This window comes from Notothenia rossii (genome assembly GCF_949606895.1).
Source record: "Notothenia rossii genome assembly, chromosome: 6".
Taxonomy (NCBI): Eukaryota; Metazoa; Chordata; class Actinopteri; order Perciformes; family Nototheniidae; genus Notothenia; species Notothenia rossii.
This window is the reverse complement of record NC_136909.1, coordinates 24741934-24766095: the sequence shown is the minus strand read 5'-3', so window position 1 is coordinate 24766095 and position 24162 is coordinate 24741934. Positions and strand designations below refer to the sequence as shown.

General features: G+C 39.9%; 2 protein-coding genes across 6 annotated transcripts in view; one reads left to right on the top strand and one right to left on the bottom strand.

Annotated features, from left to right (window-relative positions):
- Positions 1-9003, bottom strand: part of LOC307044351 (uncharacterized protein) — a 54965-nt gene extending 45962 nt beyond the window's left edge. For 2 of the 5 annotated variants that reach the window (XM_079689505.1, XM_079689496.1), the window contains exons 1-3: positions 8941-8999; positions 846-916; positions 606-674 (exon numbers count right to left, since the gene is read on the bottom strand). In XM_079689505.1, coding sequence (XP_079545631.1) covers positions 606-670 — 65 coding nt within the window. In that variant the 5' untranslated portion in view covers positions 671-674; positions 846-916; positions 8941-8999. Of the gene's footprint in view, positions 1-605; positions 675-845; positions 917-1012; positions 1239-8936 lie in introns of those variants that run through there. The other 3 variants (XM_079689495.1, XM_079689494.1, XM_079689504.1) reach the window with 3 other exon arrangements.
- Positions 9004-19256: 10253 nt separating this feature from the next.
- On the top strand, positions 19257-22049 carry LOC307044174 (uncharacterized protein). The gene is made up of 3 exons (XM_079689250.1): positions 19257-19582; positions 20270-20377; positions 21461-22049. Exons 1-3 carry the CDS (start codon positions 19534-19536, stop codon positions 21607-21609), a joined length of 306 nt encoding a protein of 101 aa, XP_079545376.1. The 5' UTR covers positions 19257-19533; the 3' UTR covers positions 21610-22049.
- Positions 22050-24162: the final 2113 nt, after the last annotated feature.

Below are 24162 nucleotides of genomic sequence, written 5' to 3'. Positions count from 1 at the left end.
AACCAGAGAAGAACTAATCAAATAGTGCAACTCGTTTAGCAGCTCATCAATGGCAGAGCCTGGTACATGGAAACCGTTTTCAAGTTTTAATAAAACAAATGCCAGTTTCTGTTCTATAACTTTATGCAAGTTCTCTGAAGTTTGGAACAATGCACCAACCTCAAGTTCATCATCGTGAAGTATCTCATCACTCTCTGTCAAGCATGTATCTCCCAATGTACAACTCAATGAATCTGCCCTTCCATTTTCCACAATTCCAGCTTTGAAATGGTTCAGTGTAAGTGTCTCGTGCTTTCTGTTCTTGTGTGATTGATATGTTCCATAAATATTTGTTGAAAAGGAACAACTTTCAAACACACAACATATGGTTTCGTGTCTTTTGAGATGGTTGTTAACATGAACGAAAAACTCTCAATGAGACAATGCCACTACAAGAACAATGATGGCAGGTAAATGTTGTTACATTTACAGATTTTTGTGATGCTTGATCAAAATGTGATCTGGATAGATGACTTCGAAGGGCATTCCAAGTTTTAAATGTGCATGGGCATTTAGAATATGTGCATGGATAAGGGTGTCTGCAGCCAAAGTGGCCATGTTTTAACCTGTAGTGCTTCAATAGCTGAAATCTTGAGGTTTCCTCTGCAGCACAGTCTTTACACTTCCACATGTAACTGAAAATGAAACAAACAAAAATATTAAACAAAAAATGACAATCAGAGTATAGATATACGAGTTACCAACTTTACTGTAACCACTTTAGTGTTAATCTAAGATAAACCTTGATCCTTTTTTTAAATGTTAAACACCCATGCATTAAATAGTAAGATGACCATTGTACTTACTGCTAATGAGGAGCCATAAATATGTAGAACGTCCGCGGTTCAAGCTAGAATGTTCTTCACAAGGAGACGTCCTGTAATAAAAAAAATGATCAGACATGGTTAAATACATTTTTGAAATAGAAAGTAGAACACGCACTCTCCTGGTGTATAAGAAATATGAACCTAACCTCCTCTAGGGGGCATGCTCCCCCGGGAACATTTTTTTTAAAATAGTGAAGTTAAAAGCATCAATCTGGTGCACTCTGAGAGCAAAATGAAGAGATCTATGGATACATCTAAACACCCATATGAAAGAACTAGGGATGCACCGAATATTCGGCCGCCGAAAATTATCGGCCGAAAATGGTTAAAAAAGGCCGTTTCGGCTTTCGGCCGAAAGGGTTCTAGCACCGAAAAAATATCACCGAATGTCAGAGAACAGGGTTACGTTGGTAAGCTAACGTGTTGTTGTGATGACGTAATCAAAACGCGGCGACAAGCACGGCGCGCGACCATGCTCTCGGCTTGGAGATATTTAAAGATATCAGAGAAAGAGACGCAGATTGCGATTTGTAAAACGTGTTCAGCTGACATTTATCGAGGGGGTGTAACTGCAAAGACTTTCACCACTTCAGGATTACTCCACCACTTGAAATCAAAACACCCGGACAAATATGCGGAGTAAGATCAAATCACAAGCACTGACAGCGAGAGACTGTTCAGCGCTGCCTCTCATGTGCTTGATGAGAAGAGGAACAGACTTATGGCTGATAAAGCAGAGAAGCTACTGTTCACTAAAAAGAACCTCCCACTTTTCCTTAATAAGTAGACAAGGCTGGCTTATCATAAGCTTATCTAGTTCTACATGTCTACTCTATACCCACTTTCCTGAACAATTTTCATCGTGAGTTATAATTCACCATCTCAGGTTATCATTAGGGGGAAATGACAGCAGCACAGTGTTCAATATATTGTACTTTCGGTATCTAAATGATACAATGTTGTTTACATTGCTCATGAGGACAGACCACCTTATTTAGGGATTCTTGAAATTGTAATTTAATTTGTAATTGATTGTGGATTTTGTATCCAGTTTTCACTTTATGTATCTTTATACAATGTTTACTACTTTGCTTATGAGGACAGACATCCTTATTTACAGATTCTTGAAATTCAATTGTAATTTCATTTGTAAATAGTTACATTCATGTGGATGTATCCAGTTTGCACATTTGTATGCATGCACTTATAGGTGCATTTGTTGTTGTTGAAGGCCTGGCTGTTAGTCTTTATTTACACTATTTTGTAGTAGGCCTACTGGCCTAGATGTTTATGCAGTTTTAAAGCACCTTGGCTTTGTTCTGAATGCACTTTGTTGTAGTTATCCTACAGAGAAAAATAAAATACACTTGACTTGGAATTAATGTACTGTATGAATTCAAAAGTGCTGAATAAATGTTTTATGGACCCATAATAGTGATTATTATTTAAGTTAAGTTAAGTTAAGTTAAGTTAAGTTTTGCCATAATCATGTATTTTTCCATAATCAGGCAGCTGAACAACATTGGTAAAAAATGTATATATTATATATATATATATATATATATATATATATATATATATATATATATATATATATATATATATATATATATTTCTATTAATCATTTTCGGCCTTTCGGCATTCGGCCAACTGTTTCCTATTTTCGGTATCGGTTTCGGCCAAGAATTTCCCATTCGGTGCACCCCTAGAAAGAACTGTAAGCAGATCTTTCTTTTTGGATATTTTACAAATCACTCTCCTTTTAAACTCTATTCTTGTTATTTTAACAACTTTTTTGTTACTGTCATATAGTATTTTATACCTGTTAATAATTGAGTCTCTAATGTCTCATTATAATTATAATGATCATATCAAGGTGTGCCTTAACCTCACTGAGCTGAGGTTATTTGAGCCTCTCAGGAGAGAGCTCTCTTCAACCTGGTTGTAGAAAAGCTCTTTAAATTCGTTAGCATAGCTAGCTAACCAGATGCTAATAACAACAGATCGCCACTGTTCTTACAACTAAAGACACAGCCACGCAAACACTGCGGCATGTGTACGGCTCCTTATGGGTACTTCAATATTTGAAGAGCTGGAGCGGCGTTCCGGTGCTCTCAGTCAGCACTCCTTTCAGAGGAGACATATACCACGTGAAGACACGTTACGCTTGTGTTGTGTTCAATCAGTGATGCAAACACAGGTATGGTGAAAAAAGAGAGAACTATTCGAAGCAGAAAAAAAACAGCGTAATATACCATCTGACAATGACAGATTTTGCTTTTTGGATATTTTACAAATCACTCCCCTTTCAAACTCTATTCTTGTTATTTTTAACAACTTTTTTTTGTTACTGTCATATAGTATTTTATACCTGTTAATAATTGAGTCTCTAATGTCTCATTAATAACTATAATGATCATATCAAGGTGTGCCTGAACCTCACTGAGCTGAGGTTATTTGAGCCTCTCAGGAGAGAGCTCTCTTCCACCTGGTTGTAGAAAAGCTCTTTAAATTCGTTAGCATAGCTAGCTAACCAGATGCTAATAACAACAGATCGCCACTGTGCTCACAACTAAAGACACAGCCTCACAAACACTGCGGCATTTGTACGGCTCCTTATGGGTACTGCAATATTTGAAGAGTTGGAGCGGCGTTCCGATGCACTCCGTTACTCCTTTCAGACGAGACATAACCACGTGAAGACCTATGGTGAAGACACGTTACGCTCGTGTTGTGTTCAATGAACCTGTCCTTGGCTAGGAAAAACAGCCACTCTCTTGTTTAATTATTTTGCGATCTAGATTTCTTCTTCTTTTTTGAAGAGAGAAGTTGTCCAAACCCCCCCCCCCCCAAACGAAAACTCTCCGGTTCTCCACGAATTACACAAGTCACCCAAATCAGCGTTAAAAAAGCGGGAGGCGCAGAAAAGCGACTAATTTACATCACTGAGCCCCGCTCCCTCTCTCACTCTCGCTCGCCCAACAACTAGCTGGTTTACCGTTAGCAAGCTAGCCCTCACACTGTAACATTAGTGGTGCCTAAAAGAACTGCTATCACACAGTCTGTTCTTTATCTGCAAGCTTGTCTTCCCCCGCCACAGGCAGCTCAGTTGCCGCCGGTTAATAGCCGGTCCTGCTTTATAGAGAGGCGAAGTCCCTCCCCTTCCGGGAGCCTCCATGGGACCCCGGAAGCGGAAAATTATACATTGAAGTCAATGGAGAGAGAAAAGTTATCTTTTGATCCCGTTTGAATTGTGCCACGAATGACACATATGATGTTTGTCAATCTTAAACAATCATTTCCATGCAAAAAAAGTCACAGTTTGTCGTAAAAATGCTGAAATATAAGACTATGAATAATACGCAACTAGAAAGACTACAAATCCCAAATGCATTCTGGGTCGCGTAAGTGATGTCATAGGCGATAATGCTCCAAGACTGGTTGTGACTCGCAAAGCAAAGAGGAAGAAGAAGACTGATTTATTCCCTCCAATAAATATAAGAGATTGCTCCAATAAATTCACTTTTACAAGATGCCTGTGTGCTTTGTACGAGGTTGTAATCACAAAAGAGATCATACCACTTGCTCGTTCTATCGCTTCCCGTCTGATGAAAGGATCAGGAGTCGTTGGACCAAACATATCAGGTAATATACATGTTTTGCATGGAACATAGTCAAGTTAGCTACCTAGCTAGTAGCGAGCATGTTAGTTAGCATTATATTACATTACTTAGCCTTGTCATTTGTATTAGCCTTAACATGAAGTAAACCAAAATGTTAAACAGTAAGAGTAGTCATGATGGTAAGTATTTTGTGAAACATTTGAAGAGTAGCCTATCGCCCCCTCCACCAGGTGCTAAGGGGGCGGGAGGTAGGCTAACGCCACATTAGTATCAGCGATCTTTTCTACTTAATGCTATCTGCACAAATGGTTAACATTGACCATTAAAAGATCAGGCAGTTCAGGGAGAGTCGAAGGAAGGAAGACAGGCAGCTTTGCATGACATTCTTCTGGACCTGTTTCATTGTGATGATAGTGAGAGTGAGTCAATCTGTTTGTTGGAAAGACAGTAGTTGAGTGATTACTGAGAGAAAATTATTAAAAGAGATAATTATTCAGTGTTGTTACTTTAAAGTGTTGTTACTGACCTTTTTCTCTTTTATTTTCTTTACCTCACCTGTAACTGCTGAGACCCTGAGGAACATGCACACTGGTCTGACCTGCTCTGGTAACCTGATTTCCACTGTACGTAATAGTATTTGGTTATGGTATATTATTTATATACATCAAAGGCACAATGCACCCCTCAGAGACACACATGTATTGAGTGTGATATTTTGCATTGGTCATGTGAAATCATCTTTACACACTAGAAAACTGTAGGAGCGGCAACTTGTTTTGAAATTGAATTTTTAATATCCGATAATAAAGTTGATCTGTTTTCTTTATTCTTCTCTCTTCCCAGCTCCATCCATCACCATTCTCTGTTCCTGCCAGGTCCTGCTTGCTAATCAATGCTCATATTTTTTTTACACAATTACAAATAAAGTCAATGTATTTTATGACATGAAGTTGTGCTTCATTCTGAGTCAATAATAAATTCATTCTGCCTTCAGCTGCAAAATTATTGTGGACTGCACCGACATCCATGTAGCAGCCCCCCCCCCCCAGTAAGATGAACCAAGCAAAGCTGACATACTCAACATACAGCTGTGCTCTTAAGTTTACATGAAGAATTTGTGAAATATTGGTAATAACAGGTTTAAATGATTATTAGTAATTAATTATATAATTTTCTCATCGTAGATGAGCAGACAGGGAGCAGATGAGAAAAGCAGAATATGCAGCTGCCATTTTCCACATGGAAAAGAGAAAGGGCCAAGTGTATTTGAGTGGACAAAAGAGAAATCCCAAATACGAAAAATAAAATTATACAATTTAGATATGTATACAAATAAATACATATCCTATATACACCATCATGTATAATGATGGTGTATGATGTAGAAGGAAGTGTGGTAGATAACAATTAAATATAGAGTTACATACAGATCCATGTTACAGCAAAAGATGGAATAACTAAGAAGCACACATTATAATAATAATTACACGCAACAATTAAATAACTGCTCAGCATCTCCACCACAATCCCAATCTGCTGTGTCCTGTTTTCCTCCCCTCTGCATAACACCCCATCACACATACGAAACACAACGCAGAGTCCGAGGGTGTTAAGAGTATGTTTATTTAAATGTCCTCCTCTCTACTGGCCAACACAGGGAGCATATGCTGGGTGTAGAATTGTTCCAGGAGGAGGAGATTTCCATGCCATGCAGGGTCTTTGGGGATGGGGATGATGATCCCCTCCTTCGTGGTCCACAGTAGCAGAGACTCCGGTCTGTGATTTGCAGCTGTTATATAATATACAATACATTTTTTTGAAAAACATTTGATCAAAAAATAAGGATTTGGTCAGGATCTAGAGTCAGTGTGTAGTTTATTAATTAATCAATGCTCTCTACATTAGGAAAACACATACCAGTGTACCAGAGGGAGTCACACACAGCTGTGCCTAGATAACCAAACAAATTGACAACAGGGATGCAAACTCATCAGGTATGAAAAAGGTGACAAGGATCCGAGCCCCCTGACCCCACAGAATATCGGCTTTAAAATGAGGAATAACAGAGGATTTTAGCAGTCAGAACAACTAAAGCAGCAGTGTTAATATTAACAGAAACGCCATAGAGTCACATCTAATAGAAATATATAAAAAGCATTTATTTTAATTGTGTAGCAGTCAGTTTATAATTTTGGCAGCACTGTTGAGCATTTTGAAAATGTATTTTCAGGCCTCTGTGCAAGGCTTAGTCTTTCTATCTTTATAGCCACTGGTGTAAAGTAACTAAGTTCATAAACTCAACAAGTACTATACTTGGGCACAATTTTGAGATACTTGTACTTTACTTAAGTATTTCAATGTTTTGCTACTTTGTACTTCTACTCCACTACAGTTCAGAGGTAAATGGTGTACTTTTACTCCACTACATGTATGTAATACCTTTAGTTACTTTACAGATGTGGATGAATGATGTGAAATATAATCAAGTGTTAAATCAGACTTTAGTTCCACCTGGAGTAAATCCAAAAGCTACCCTGCAGTATACAAAGTCATTCAGACTAGCTGCACCTTTACCAGCTTTGAGAACACTTTCATGATCAATCATTATAAAACGTATCATATTATTCTGAAATGGACCAATCTGCAAAATGACTACTTTTACTGTCGCTACTTTCACTATATTTTGATAATACTTTTCTACTTTTACTTGAGGAACATTTGGAATGCAGGACTTTTACTGTAACAGAGTATTCCTACACTCTGGTACTTCTACTTTTACTCAAGTACAAGAACTGAGTACTTCTAATTTTAATCAATTACAAGATATATACTTATACCACCTCTGTTTATAGCCTATGAAAAAAACGATTAGAAAACGAAGGCTAAAGCTAACGTTAGCAGATAGTGACAATGTATGCTAGTTAGCTAGCTCAACGATAATATTGCGACGGGAAAAAAAAACTTTTCAGTGCACATCACGCTCTGCCGCTCCGACAGGGAGCTCTATTGTGAACACCTGAACGGCCCGTTCTAACAGCTGTTCACCACCGGTCCAGTCTGTGCCACAGGGACTCCGGACGCACAGTTAATATTAACGAACGCACCGTAGGTAATGTAGCTGCTGAAGCTAGACCATCATCGCCGAACAGCAGAGGCTTATTATACATCATGAGCAGAGCCGACAGGCAGGAAGACTCGAGCACACAGCTCGCGCTTCATTATAATATATATAAAAAAAGCTCGCGGCCGCACATTAATCCGGGTCCCAGACCCCCTCCCATACCCAAAAAATATTTTTATTGCAGATCTACAGGAATCACAAAAACGACCTATTTTGGATTCAAAACGGAGAATTTCGCCGAAAGGTGACAAGTTTGCATCCCTGGACAAGATAACCAAAATCCTTGAATCTACACACAGCAAATAAACTCAAATGACACAACGAGATGTAAAAAGGAGATCACACATATAGTCGATATAGAACTGGCCGCTTCAATCTGAAGAGCAACTAAAACAAAACACGGGAGTGTATCTTGTTCTTGTGAACACTAATGTTATCCACAGCATACACAGACACCACAAAGTTCTTAAGGAGAAAACTAGTTTCTAAAACAAAACACGTTAGTGTACCTTGTTAGCTAGCTGACATTAACCTTAAACATTGCACTCATATTACTCACTGAAACCTTGTAAAGCCGGTCCCGCATGCTGGCTCTTACAGAACCGCTCCCTTTCGTGTATGTACAGCTCTCAACATGCCCAGACTTGTAGTGATTTTCACCTCGTTTTATACTTTTTCGCCTCATTCTGAAAGAAACAGGTGAAATTTACTAACGTGACAGCCATCTTTGTGATGGTGACGCGTATTGTGCGAGATCAGAGACCTGTAGTTCACTGAGCGGTTTCACACAAAAAAAATTGTAACTTCACAGTTTTACGACACATTTTTATTTTTTTGACTTGCAAAATGTTCTTTTAATTTGACAAACATCATATGTGTCATTCGTGGCACAATTCAAACGGGATCGAAAGATGACTTTTCTCTCTCCATTGACGTCAATGTATAATTTTCCGCTTCCGGGGTCCCATGGGTCGGAAGTAGATGGGCGGGACTTCGCCTCTCTATGACAGTCAAACACATATCCCACCAACAGCGATCTTCGCGCCACTTTCACAATATTAAATAGAAATTTCACAACACACTTCTGTCAAAACGTACTTATGTCAGTCAGTCATTTTTAATTCAATTTAAAACTGTTTGGTTGCTACTGTGATGTATTCCTGCTGGCTAGCATTAACTTAGTTAGCTAGCTTTCAAGCTAGCCAACCTTAGCTGCCATATGCTAAAATTATTGCAGATATTTCTGCGAGTTACAACACTCTCAATTTCACATTCTAACCGCATGTTTATAAACCAACTTAAAATGTTGCATAGGAAAAACATACTCAATCATATTCATTTGGATGTCGCTCAGGTCTCTGCCATTGCTTCTTCAGCTTCTCCTGTGCTTCCTCACCGCAAAAAAGCCCGCGTCACAATCATATCCCTCATGCGATCCTCTGCGCATGCGCCACAGTTCCTGTGCGATTTACACAGCTGTGTTGCGTTGGAGATAATCGAGCAGCATATGTGGCTTCAACAGGTATCCATTTTAAGAAAACCCTACTTAAATCAACTAGGTTTAAACAACTAACTCAGATATATCAATTAAATTGGGTAAAGATGCATTCAATAGATTCAACAACTCACTGAGTTCACTTTGTTGAGTGTATGGTGTGTACCCAGCTAGAAATGTTTGGTCTGGACTCACAAGACCCTCCTCTTCCACTGCACCCAGATCCATTTTACTTTTCTTACCCTTCTTCCTCGATGGAGTGGCCTGAGGCATTTGTTGCTCTGCAGCCAGCTCTGCCTTTTGTCTGTTCTCTTTTATCAGGGAAACCTGTTCCTGTATCCCTGAAAACGGCTGCTCCATGTTTCCCAAACGGCACTCCTCCCGCTTGAATCTGGCTGTCTCATACTGCATGTATGACTTCATAATCTCCCTCAGTTCCTCCATCGTTTTCACCTCCTCACTTGGTCAATCCCACTTCTGACATAAAATGTGAAGCTGACCGTTGAGTATGGGCTCAGAATAGTCTCCTGATACATACATGCACACAGAAGGATTCACACTTGTATTTAATGATCCACACTTGTGTTTTTCAATGCAAACACAAATATGTTCCGTTTCATATACATGTAAATAAAATCCAAACACAGGAAAAAGTTTTAAATAGGATTTTTTGATCTTCACATATTTGTTTTCCGTTTAAAACCTCTGAACCTGCAAACACAAACCGCTTTCTGTGCACGGATCGCTGTGCATTCGTGTGTGGATTTTTTGAGACTCCCCTGACGTTCAGCCGATTCGTACTTGTAATTTTTTATATCTATAGCCAATCAGATGTCTCCTCAATTATAAGCCAATCACATGAGCGCGCCCCCACGAGGGTAGATGTATTGCGTTCATGACGTAGCGCTTCATGTACGCATTTTGCGCAGTCCGGAGCTGACAGGTCCATGGAGCCTGCCTGCAGGCGCTAATCTCAGGACACCTCCACTCTCAGTACTCTGCCACTTTCCGAACAGGAAATGCACGCAAATACAAGCCTTTATATTATTAAGGTACAGCGCCACTTTCCGAACCATTGATGAATGCTTGTGTGTACACAAAAACTGCAGACAAAACCGTTTTAAATGTGTGTTTCCTGTATGGCGAATACAGCTGCTTTATTTATGTCTGTATGAAGTTGTTGTGAGTGTGGAGGGAGCAGCTACAGGTTAGTTTAGCTTAATCGATCAGTGCACTACGAAGCCAGTGCTAGACAGTGAACTGTCAACGGGGGGAGCCCCGCCGGTCATTATCGGCCGATATTCACTCTTAATAGTTTGATTGGTGCTCTCTATAAAGGCCGATCAGGAGAGCTGGATCTGATCGATATGGACATAAACGCGAGTGAAGTGTAACCGGACGCGAGAGAGAGATCAGATCAGCTGCTGAGTCTGACGGAGACACGCAGCTCTGCATAATCACCTGATGCTCCGCCCTCTGTTTAGCGAGCTGACCGGACTGCGTAAAATGCGTAAATGGCCCTTTCTCATTTCTCTAACTCCCCTCCTCGACTCCTATCCTCGAGACTTAGTCCCGCCCACACGAGATGCCAGCGGAGGAGCCGAGGAGGGGAACCGAGGAGAGAGGAGGGGAAGAAGCAGGCGGTTAGAGAAATGAGAACTCCTCTCCTCTGAGCGGTCATTTTGAAGAGACGTCCATTAATGATGACAGGAGGCACAGCAGCCTTCTGTCTGGTGGACAGATGTGTTCATGACGACTTATATATTTACTTTGAATTTATTGAGAGTGCGGTATAATGAGACAATAACAGGCTAAAGATGCGGGGACACACACACACACACACACACACACACACACACATATTTATATAAATATATACAATTTCAGAATCAAACAGAGCACTCTCATAATAACGTAACACTATCAGAGACTGGATATATCCCCCCCCCCCTCTCCCCTCTCTGGTCGCTACAATGAGGAAAATAAATTACGGGCCAAAAGTTTTATTTACAAGTATTAAAAGTAAGCAGAGGACACCAAACCAACTGAGACCTGTCTGTCCGCTGCATACGCACACACTGCACCACACACAGCTACACCACACACACGCACCTATAGCTCCTAAAACAGGCTACAGCCGTTGTGTATTTTATTATGTGAAGCACTGAATGGTTTTAGAAAAATATCGACTCTTTGTTTGTAGTTATCTACTAAACTAAAGCAAATAAAGAGAGTAGGCCTGTTATACTGAGTGATATATATTGTAGCGACCCTGAAAGGAGGCTGAGGGTGTCACTCAGGCATCCCCCGTCTCTGCCAATCACAGAGCTGCACAGGATGCTGGTCTAGGTGCGGGCCTGTGGTTGGGGGAGCGGACGGGGGAGGGCGGGGAAGTTGTGACGTAGTCAGGGTTATAAAGGTGTGTGTGGGAGAGCTAGGAGAGTGTGTAAGGTGTAAACCCCAAGCTATATCTGTACCTGTGATCATCTAGAACAGGGGTCGGCAACCTTTTTTATATGAAGTGCCATTTAAAAAAAAATATGTTATCAGCGTGCCGACGATCGAGAATTATCAACGGGGGGGCGGTTGAGGAGCTTGACGCATGTGAACTATCAGCAGGAGGGCGGGGGAGCCTCGCTGCGAGGAAGCAGTGTGTGGACCTGTCAGCGCAACTTACATGATGCCGAATTTAACAAACACATTTAAATAATTGGTTTAAACTGCATAATAATAAGGACGATCGTCCGTTCTGTGATTCTCCAGAGCACACATGTTATGATATTAGGGATCATGCAGAGTGAGATGAGATCGCTGTCCCTTTAAGAGAGAGAGAGAGAGAGAGAGAGAGAGAGAGAGAGAGAGAGAGAGAGAGAGAGAGAGAGGGGTGTGGCTTGTGCATGTGTGTTTGTGGATGGTAGAGTGAGTGAGGGAACGTGTGTATGTTTCTGGAAGTGAAACGAGGAAGCAGAAAAACCGAGGTCTGTGATGTGGCACACTAGGAATAAGTGGAATAAGTGTGCAAAATATTGAAATTGTATTTTCGGATCCTGAACGAGACCGCTGCCAGAGCGCGTCTCCCCGTTACCTGCAGAAGGAATAAATGCACGCAACGCAGCCCCGCTCTCTTTAACTCCAGGTGACATTCTGCCGCTTTCCTCCGTAGTGCAGTGCTGATTGTTTCACCACGGAGGAAAGCACTTCACAAATTGCAGTAGGCCTACCCATAAGGAGCTGTACAAATGCCGCAGTTTTTGCGTGGCTGTGTATTTAGTTGAAAGCCCAGTGGCGATCTGCTCATCTCTTATCTAAATAATATGCTACAAAGGGGCGGACTGGCCATCTGTGTGTTGAACTTTCCTGTCGGCTCCCAGACCGTAGTCGAGGAGGGCAGAAGCAACAAGCTTCAGGTTCAATAACCCACTTTAGCTTAAATGACTGGAGAGAGGCGAGCTCTTCTTGGGAGGCCGTTGCATTTAATTAGCTTTTCTTCTGTTTCATAAAATACATCACAGACCTCGGTTTTTCTGCTTCCTCTTTTCACTTCCAGAAACATACACACGTTCCCTCACTCGCTCTACCATCCACAAACACACATGCACAAGCCACACCCCTCTCTTCTCTCTCTCTCTCTCTTAAAGGGACAGCGATCTCATCTCACTCTGCATGACCCTAATATCATAACATGTGTGCTCTGGAGAATCACAGAACGGACGATCGTCCTTATTATTAGGCAGTTTAACCAATTATTTAAATGTGTTTGTTAAATTCGGCATCATGTAAGTTGCGCTGACAGCAGAGGCGTCAATTGGGTATGGCAAGGTATGGCAGCTGCCACACCTTGGCTCCAGGGGAAAATGTAAATGTTCGTTTTAAAAAAATAAATTTATGGAATTACTCTGTGTCAATTTGTATTGATTATTCTATTATTTAATACATATAAATTAAATACAAATGAAAATCAGAACAACACAATCGATTTCTCTAGTCTAGATATTATCTTTCCCAATACTTATCGTAACGTATCCCCCCTCCCTATCTTGAAATGTGGTATCTCCTGACGAGAAGCCGCCGGAGGTCAGAGCGGGTCATGTTATCGCGGTTTTTTTTATTTTTCGGCTAAGCTAATTAACTAAAATGAAAAGAAAGCAAAGAACTTTAGAATCTTTTTTTATCAAAAAAAAGGCAGGTGAAGGTGATGGCTCCAATGTTGCCCCAGCAGCAGAGGGAGAAGGACCAGGTAGTGAAGGTGGGATTCAAGCTGTTAACGAGGCTGTTAGCCACTCCAGCACCTGCGCCGGGGATGCAGATGCTAACAGGGAGACGGAGACTACATGCATGGAGGCTGAGAACTCGTCCACACCGACTTCTCGAATTGAATCCGAGTCTGAGTCCCCACCAATTTCTCAGATTGAAAGAGCTGGATCAGACGTGGACAGCGATAAGGAAGGTCAAGGCCCGGGTGCAGCAGCAGTAGCAGCCTCTGGGTCAACTGGAGCAGAGAAGAAGGATATTAGTGGATGTAAAACAGACGGACTCAGGCGTCCTCGTTTGACCCACTTCCCAACTAGAAATGGAAGACGCTTTAATGTCAGTGTGTATCAGGAATATGACTGGGTTGAATATTCTGCGCAAGAAGATGCAGTTTATTGCTTTGCATGCCGTCATTTTGGAGGAGCCTCAACTTTAACAGGTGACAGGCATGGACTGCGTGTGTTCATAGACACTGGATACACATGTTGGAAGAACATGAAAAAAAATCTCCGGGATCATCAAGGGAGCAGTAGACACAATTGTGCTGCATTAGCGTGGTCTAACTTTAAGGCTGTGATCAGCGGACATAAGGAATCAATCGCAAGTCGGATTGACGCAAACAGGACAGATGAGGTGCAGGAGAACCGGGCTCACGTCAAATCCTTGTTCAAAATCACGTCATTTCTGGGAAGACAGGCCCTCCCTCTCCGTGGCCATAACGAGAGAGATGAGGATGAAAATAAAGGAAATTTCCTTGAACTTTTGGACGTTATTGCAACAGATGACAGGAACGTGAAAAGCAAACAGGAACGCAGGTATGCGCACTATTCTTCCCCAGAAGCCCAGAATGATATGGTGAGAGTTATTGGGGAAAATATCAGAAGTATAATCATAAATGAAGTAGGAGAAGCACGGTACTTTTCAGTGTTAGTGGATGAAACGAAAGACCTGTCTAAGAAGGAGCAGCTGGCCATTTTGATCCGTTATGTACATGACGGGATTATAAAGGAAAGAGCCATTGGAACCTATCACATGAAGGACCTGACAGCTGAATCCCTGGCCCAGAAAATAATAAAGGAATTATCGAGTTTAGATATTCAGCTGTGTGTTGCACAATGCTACGATGGTGCAAGTGTTATGCGGGGTAATGTGCGTGGAGTGCAGGCTTTAATACGTGAAAAAGTGCCGCATGCAGCGTATATACACTGTCATGCACATAGACTAAATCTTGTGCTTGTGAGCTCGATAACTGAAATACCAGAGATGGCAGAGTTTTTTGGTGTTGTTCAAACACTATATACTTGTATTGCAAATAGCAATACCAGACACATGCTTTTCATTGAGGCTCAAAAGAAGTTGGGACACAACAAAATACTGCACTTGGAGCGCACCTGTCCCACTCGGTGGCTGTATTGGTATAGGGCTCTACAGAAGATAAAACTGCGCTACGAGGCTATACTAGCTGTGTTAGATGCCACTATTGACGCTCATGCAGAGGGTTCAACTGAAGCTGCTGGACTTCGGACAAATATGCTGACAGTCACTTTTGTTGTGCGTCTTCATGTCCTAGAAAAAATCTTAAATCTCACTTATGGACTGTCTGAACAGCTTCAGACAAAAGACATTGCAATCACGATGGCTTCCAACCTCATACGGAGTACTAAGGCCCAGCTGGAAAAGATGAGGTCAGATAAAGAGTACCAGGACACACTGAGCAGAGCCAAGGCATTTTCCACAGAGCTCGGCCTCCCAAGCAGCGACACTGCCCCTCTGCGACCAGCAAGAGCACGGAGTGTGTCCAAAGCCTTGGCAGGGTTTATTGTCGGATCATCCAGTGGCCAGAGACAAACAGGAGATGACCAAGAAAAAAGACTATACTTTGAAACACTGGACCGCTTCATCTCTGAGTTAGATCGCCGATTTACAGATAATGATGAGCTACTTAATGCTATCCAGGCATTTGATTGTTCATCTCCCCATTTCATGGATGTAGTTAAAATGGAACAGTTTGCACAACTCTATGATGAACTGATCGACACCACCCTTCTCAGTTCCCAGTGTCACACAGCAAAAGCTTTCCTTGAACTTGAGATGAAGGAGGACGTGGAGGAGGAGAAAAACATAATGCTGGCTTTGACACGACTGAAGACCATGTCTGTCGCTTTTTCAGAGGTCATCAAGCTATTCAAGATCGCAGCAACAATTCCTGTCTCCACTGCATCCAACGAAAGATTCTTTTCCGTTTTAAAAAGAGTCAAGACTTACCTGCGGACCACCATGAGCGATGACAGGCTCACAAACCTCATGTTGATGGCTGTTGAGCCTGCTGTCGTAAAATCCCTGGACGCAGATTAACTCGTCAATAACTTTGCTGCTTTGAGGACCCGCCGTTATCCACTTGTGGAATAATTAATAAAGTTCATCTCAAAGTAAGATACCCAAACATCTTATTAATATGATTTCTCTTTCTCTTTTCTTCTCCCTCCCTCCCTCTCCTCTCTCCCTCCCTCCCTCCCTCCCTCTCCTCTTTATATTTGGACTTTAACAGTTTACAGCAGTTTACCTGGTATGTTCACGTGATATTGTTGCAATTACATAGTGAATGAAGTGAACAGAAAGAGTGAAATTGTGTCAGAAAGGCTATTACTGCTGTCTAACCCTGCCGCTTGCTATCCATGGTGCTGAAAACGGATGCGTAACGGCGCATTTGACTGAATTGATTGATTGACGTGCGTAGTTAAGTGTTTGTGTCCATAGTTACTTGCGCTAGCGGGATGTGAGTGAGGCTGCATTTGAAAAAGTTCAAATTTTCCTAACCACACAGAAAAGCTACATAGCAGACTTGTCACTTTTGTTATGATTATTTGCTGGGCATGTATATTGATTGATACTGTAGTTAAGTCATGTGACTAGTAACCTTGCCATACCTTAGCTTTGGCTGAATTGACGCCACTGGCTGACAGGTCCACACACTGCTTCCTCGCAGCGAGGCTCCCCCGCCCTCCTGCTGAAAGCAAAACACAACACATCAGTTATCAAGGTGTGCCATATAAGACACTCTTATTATGGGCATAGTCTGATGGAAACCAACAGAAACCGGTTTGGTGCACGGCTGTCTCTGGGGTAATGTGATCACTTTGGGAGGAGGCTAGTGAGGGAAATAAGTTTTCATGTTTGAAGGACTATAAATTGGAAGAGCATTGATGGGGTTGTCATTTTCCCTCCAGTTTTTCTCCTACACGGGTTATTTAAGGTGTGATTTCCTCTCTGTTCAAGATGCATTTTTATGGAGCTCTGATCCTCTTCATGACACTGTCTGCAGGTAAAAACAACTGATATATTGGCTTCATGTTGAAACAAAAAGAAATGTAAGTTTTTTTCTAAGTTATCTGATGGTGACCTGGAATTATGTTGCAGTAGTTTGATATGGCACATTCTTTTATAATGAATTTAAAGGCATGTATTTTGTATCAGATTAAAAAATATTTAGCTGTGCATCTATACTTTGATTTAATAGACCTATTTTCATAAACTACAACTAAGCAAAAGTATTGGAAGCAAAATACATTTTTATTGTGATTTTTGGAGGATGGTGATAAAAAGAGCATTACATTATGTGTATCCTGAACAACGTTTTCCACTTTTCTCCATTTCTGTATAGCCTATGGGTTGAAATGCCACAGATGTGATGCAACTATTAGCTGCTCAACGGTGATGACTTGTCCTTCCGGATTTAACCGTTGTTTCAGCGCCGAGTACATGGGTGAGTTAGCCCTTCAAATAGATCATCAGTGCTATATTTCTCTTCAAATGCTTGGTGGCTTGTTTAAACTGAGTTTCTTTATATCGCACCTTGCAGGTGTGAAAGCCTTGGGTTGCATTCCCAGCGAGGCATGTGTTGATCCCTTTAAGTGCTGTTCATACGACCTGTGTAACAGCGCCCTGCCCGCCGGCAGCAGTCCACTCCTCCTGCTGCTCTCCTCGGCCATCATCACCGTCTTTCTCTGAGGCACCCGAGCAGCTACAGCTTAACAAAATGTGTCTTCTTTTTTTGGAACCCTAGAAGAATAAACACATTTCCGGACGTATAAAAGCTGTAAATGAATAATAATAATAATAATAATAATAATAATAATAATAAATTACATTTGTATAGCGCCTAATGCATCTCGAAATGTGTTCAATAAAGCACAACATTATGGATTATGTCATTGTTTAATTGATTTGTTCTGCATTTCACATTAGATTTGTTCTGCATTTCACATTACTATGTACAGCAACGGCAGTTTTGTCATGAAGCCATAATAAGAAAATGTGTGACAAAACAGGACATAGAACATTAACAATATTGAGGAAATTAATACATTATATGTAAATTGCTCAGAATTAATGAGCAGATCAGCGGACTAAGATGTTTGGACTGTTAAAATAAATGGAGTTACTTTTGATCAACAGCATAAATAAAAAGGCAGAAAACATTTGCTGAACTTCTCTATAAGGTATTCATCTATTCTAGACCAATAACATGTTTCTGCATGAAGCACACATTCAATTAGAAACACTTTCCTTTAGCATGTTAAACTATGATGTGTCAGAGAGGATATACCCAAATTTATGAAATCTAAAACTTTGTATGTTTAAATATTGGCCAGTTAATTTATTAAATATAATGAAGAAATCCCTTTAAATGTATCAGAAACGTATTTCTTACAGAAGTTAATGTAGTGTTTTTATGTTTAAAAACATATTTCTTATATTATTCCAAATAATGCTTTTTTTTCATTTAGAAATGTTGCTAATTTACAAGTCAAAGCCAACGCATGTAAGCTTGGAACATTTATGACTATGGCAACATCTGGTGGTAGTATCAAGAAGGCAAGAACGCAACAAAAAGGCTCCTGATTTACAAAAACAATGTCAACTGACAAAAATGTCAGAATAATGTTAAAAAGATACTCTGATCCCGTAACAGTTCTATATATAGTGACTTAAACATTTTACAAAACAATACTGACTATAGCTTGTACGGCAGAATTATTTTTCGAGCAAGGAATTTAGACTAGAGAATGCAATTCCTGAAGAAATTGCTAGTGGGAATGCTTTATGCTAAAATGCTGACGCTGAACTGCTATGCTGAAACGTAATGTGTAAGAAGAAAGTGGAGAATTTAGATTGAAATGATAGATGAACACTGGGGGCATCTTAGTGCTTTCTCATATATATATATATATATATGAGAAAGCACTAAGATGACAATTCTGTTAAAAAAATGTATGGAACAAGCCCTCAAGATACTTCATTGTGTTTTATTATCAGCAAAACAAATATAGCATTTAACTCTATCGTTGTGTTTTTTTGAATTGTTGAGTATATTACAAAGTTGCTGAGTGCAAAATATGCAATCTTGATAGGCCCCACACTATGCAAATCATTGCAAGACAATAATAAACAAAATTATACAATCAGATAATTAATAGGAACTCATTGTTATTTTAAAACAAATCAATATTTATTTCTATTAACATGCCAAAATGTTTCAGATATTAATAAATGTTAAAGCATCAATATTTCATTATTACCCTATTATTTGTGAGTTGGGGTCAACATCTTCTGAACAGGACACTGAGTTTGTAACAAAATAATAATGGTCAGTTTAAACACACTTTAACTGTATCAAACTGAAGAAACTGTCTGGAACACTAGTCAGAGGTTGACTCTTGGGGCAACAAGTAAGGTCACTTGGTTTTCCATGTGGTTTGAAATATTTCTATCTTTTTTGCAGAGCTTGAATTGTTCTGGTAACTTAGTGCCTGTGTAAGAGTATATTTTTAACCTTAAAAAAGGGACGTGAAAGTGCTTTCTCAGTATTTGTCGAGGGGCAAACCAAGGGAACAACTAAAGAAGTCAATCTTAGGTACATTTGTACACTTTTAACTCTCAGAATGTTGTATTTTGTTCTGCCACCAAGGATGATCTCAACATCTTTCTCAAAGCGTTAGGGTCTCATGGCTGTCTCAGGAATAATGGGGTCAATTTAGGAGGGGGAATTATTCCGGTCACTTGGGAGGAGTCATTGTGAGGAAATGCAAATGATCAAGATCTTAAAGACTGGCTGAAAGAGGAAGGGTACTCTACAGTCCCGCTCTCACTTGGCAAATCTGTTTTTCTCTCTGTTCATGATGAAGCTTTTTGGTGCTCTGATCCTGTTTATTACTCTGTCTGCAGGTAAGAACAGCTTTTGATTTAGACTCATGTGCACTGACTGAACATTAAAACATGAAGCAAGGTAATATGTTGATGTTAAAGTGTATTATAAGAGCTGAAAAGTGGTTTCAAAAGTAACAAGTTAGATATTTTTGGAAACATGCATATTCACTTTGAAAAGATTGATCACACTGTTGTAGTGATTTTGAAAAAGGATGACTGTTTCACATATATTGTATATTTAACAATTGGAACTAAAAATAACTATGGGCCATTTTATTTTACTTTATTTAAACTTCCTTTGACCTTCCCTTTTTCTTTCACTTGGCAATGCAAATACAAAAGAGCCACCTTTGCACACTTGCAAACAAAACCATATCAGACACGCCTTACACTTTCCCATGATAAGCCGGCTATTTTATCTTTTGGGGTCATGTATGACCTGTGGACATGGGGGCTCATTGCTCTTTGAACTCAATTGAGTGACAATTTCTGCTGGCATGTGACTTTTTTGTACAATATGTTGTTTGTTTGATCATAGTTTTACAAAGTAATTTAAAATACTTTAATTAACCTAACTACATTTCTCCCTAGGGTATTTTTGCTGTAGTTTAAAGTGTTCCAGGTTGTTGAATTGGTACAGTAGCTTCCCCAACCCTGCATCATTGGCATGTTTTCACCTGGTGTGTTTTTTGTGTATATGTACAGCCTGTGGATTAAGATGCTACACATGCACCGCCACCGACCCTAAATCCTGCATTGACACCAAATCTTGTCCAGTCATCTTCAACCGGTGTTTCTCTCTCAGAATAGACGGTTAGTTGTTCATTCACCTAATACATTTCTAAAGATACAGTTGCAATCTAAATGATTCAACCCCCTTTGCACATTAAGTTTATTAATGATCCTAAGCATACCTCAAAGTCAACCAAGGCTTGGTTTCTGAAGAAGAAATGGAAGATTCTAGAGTGGCCGTCACAGTCTGTCAAGGAGTGAACTCTGAGGCATGAACTCAAAAGCACGACTCAACTCAGACTCAGGTCAAAATAAAGACTTTACTGGTTTAGACACAGTAACAAAACAGGGAAAACAATAACACTAATTCGAGGAAAAACAAGGACTATGATCATGAGCTTAGAGGTACGTAATATGTCTTCGGAGTAGGCTTGTACGTTTGTCCTAAATGAGGAAACTAACTGGCAATGGACAGGAGGGAACTAGCACAATATATACACAGGGTAAGGGGAACAGGTGGAAACAATCATGGCGGGGAAAACAATCACGGACGAAGGAGAAAGATAGGGGCGGGGAGCGTGGAGGCCTGAAATGAGAGTGAGAATTACTTATTAAAATAAACATAAAGCACAGGACAAAGGGACATGACAAAACTAACATAAAGAATAAACTTTCACAATAAGTTTCTTAGACATGACACAGTCGTCTGACTCTATGAACCCCATTGAGAATCTCTGGTGGGAGGTCATTGCCCGTGAGGAATGGGCTAAGATTCCTCAGGAGCGCTGTCAGAAGCTGGTGTCTGGCTATGCATCACGTTTGCAGCAGGTCATAACAGCAAAAGGGTGCTCCACTAAGTACTGAAGATGCTTGTCAAGAAGGGGTTGCATATTGAATTTTGATTAGTTTTTTTAATTAGCATTTTGTGTTGAATTTGGTTAAAAAGCCTTAGAATATTAGTTCAATTGAATCTACTTAAACAGTTATTGTGTAATTTGTTCATTGTAAACAGCTGAGGAATTGTACATTTTGCAAATAAACAATAAATAATGTGCAATGGGGATTGAATAATTTAGATTGCAACTGTAATATTCCACTCACAAAAAACAACCATCATACAATAATCTTGTTTTGTGAACTGGTTTCATATATTTCTTTTTGCAGGTTATACCATGGTAACCAAGGGTTGCCAAAGCAGCATAGCATGTGGCGGTGCCATGGCTTGCTGTGAAGGGAACTTGTGTAACAGTGCCCTGCCCACTGCTCCCTGTGTCATCCTCCTGCTGGTCTCCTTGGCCTCCATCTTTTTCTGAGGTTCTGGGACTTCGTTATTTCTATGCTTTTCCTGATCCAACTGAAGAAGAATAAGCAATTTTTATATTTACATGCTCTTCCAAACCTCTATTTCTAACACAATAAGATTGTCTTATGTTTAAATCAAACTAATGATGTTGTCCCTCTGCCGGATATTAAATTGGCCATATACTGTTTGAAGACGGTTGGTTTCAAAACTGTTGTAATGATATGTTTAGAAGATGGTTTCTTGGTGTGTTTTTTGTTGATAATCAAATCCAATAGTTAGTTGATAATGTGTTTGTTTTTTTACCATTAAGTCTCCTTATATATATTGTGTGAGACAAATAGATCACATTTTATAAAGAAGAACAGAGAAAATGAAATGTGATTGAGCATGATTAGAGGGACTGCTCTCTGTAATTGTTGTTATTATAAAAATAAAGAGCTTGTAATGTAACTTGAACCTTGAAACTATGCTAAGACGGATGCACACTAAGGCTAGATGCATGGGGAAATGAAGCTGGAATGTTAATAAATTGAATGAAGAACACGTGGGGGGGGGGGGTGATGGTAGTTAGGTTATTGCAGGGCAGAAGAGGTGGCTGTGGATGTCAAGTAACTAACAGCTGATAAGTTCTTGGAAGTGTGAATGTCGCTGAAAGGAGAAACAGAGGAAGAATGTGCATACATGCTTTCAACCTCACATCCCATTGGGGAAAACAATGTAAACAAGAGCAGTACATAACGAACATCTACAGCAATGATCCATCCTATGGGGACTGTGAAAGCCTTAACCAAAGTTTATTCAAATCCAATCCGATTATTGCCAAGATATTTCAGTCTGGACCAATGAGGTGGGGTCAAGATAAGCACTGGCGATAGCAACAGGAACCAGATGCTTCAATGATTTGCTAGGGAAATTTAGTCTTTTTTTACTCAACAAAGTTCATGTAACTGCTTGAGTATCTAATGCTACTGTGCTTTAGATTAAACTAACAAACAGTGGGCTAATATAAAGTAGTTTAAGTGTGCTTGACATCCACCAGCTGTAACAACTAAACTGCAGTCGGATTCTCTAAAGTACCGCAGTCTCTTCTCCTAAATCCTTTTGAATTCTCCTATCCACTATCCCTTAACCCCGTGACGTTTCACACAGAGGTCAAGGGATAGACGTAGGGATAGACGTTAGGAGCTGATTTTTGGACTATTCGACTGCAACCTCGGACATTCTGTTTTGCTTGACATGTGTGGCTTTCCCAGCTCACATGACACGAGACAACACACCCTTGTTTGCATGATTTGCTCTCCCCTCTTTGTACTTTGAAGTCCTTGAATGTGTACATGGCACATATGAGTTATTAGCTAAAATATTAATAAAATATGTTAATAAATCATGTATTTTACTTCAGCAGAAGAGGAAGTTCAGTGCTGAGTGTGTGGCATAAAGCTACTGAAGGCCATGGACTATGGTGATGTTGTGTACATGCAAATAAACGTGTTCTGAAATGTTCTCAATGCTGAGAGAAAAAGTCATTAGTTTAGACTGGACCCCTGAAGTTAATGGAAAACAAAATACATGTAACTGGGTCTCGGTTGAGCAACAGGTATGACCCAAAGATAAATTAAATTCGAATTTGCAGTATTTTTATTTAAAAAAATAGAATGTGGACAAAATTGCAATAATATTAATATAATTATTACAATGTTGCATTCATTTGGACTCATTTGGTCATTGATATGAACGCCATTGAAACAATCCAAAAGCTTCAAATAAAGTGAATGTGCGAATGTCATAACATCCGATAGGCATTGGTGTCTAGGATATGTGACATGCAAGTTATTGAACAAAACTATATAATCTTTCAATAAAATATTGTAAAAGCAAAACACAACACATCAGTTAGGTGTGCCACATAAGGCACTCTTATTATGGGCATATGGAAACCAACAGAAACCGGTTTGGTGCACGGCTGTCTCTGGGGTAATGTGATCACTTTGGGAGGAGGCTAGTGAGGGAAATAAGTTTTCATGTTTGAAGGACTATAAATTGGAAGAGCATTGATGGGGTTGTCATTTTCCCTCCAGTTTTTCTCCTACACGGGTTATTTAAGGTGTGATTTCCTCTCTGTTCAAGATGCATTTTTATGCAGCTCTGATCCTCTTCATGACACTGTCTGCAGGTAAAAACAACTGATATATTGGCTTCATGTTGAAACACAAAGAAATGTAAGTTTTTTCTAAGTTATCTGATGGTGACCTGGAATTATGTCGCAGTAGTTTGATATGGCACATTCTTTTATAACGAATTTGAAGGAATATATTTGTATCGGATTTATAATTGCTTTCTTAAAAATATTTAGTTGTGCATCCATACTTTGATTTAATAGACCTATTTTCAGAAACTGCAACTAAGCAAAGGTATTGGAAGCAAAATATTTTTTTATTGTGATTTTTGGAGGATGGTGATAAAAAGAGCATTACATTATGTGCATCCTGAACAACGTTTGCCACTTTTCTCCATTTCTGTATAGCCTATGGGTTGAAATGCCACACATGTGTTGCGAGTATTG

Excerpts from the sequence above, each read along its gene's own strand:
- LOC307044174 (XM_079689250.1), top strand. The coding sequence starts at position 19,534 with ATGATGAAGCTTTTTGGTGCTCTGATCCTGTTTATTACTCTGTCTGCA. Across the intron at positions 19,583-20,269 it reads GTTTATTACTCTGTCTGCAG|CCTGTGGATTAAGATGCTAC; the intron begins GTAAGAACAGCT and ends GTATATGTACAG. Across the intron at positions 20,378-21,460 it reads TTTCTCTCTCAGAATAGACG|GTTATACCATGGTAACCAAG; the intron begins GTTAGTTGTTCA and ends TTCTTTTTGCAG.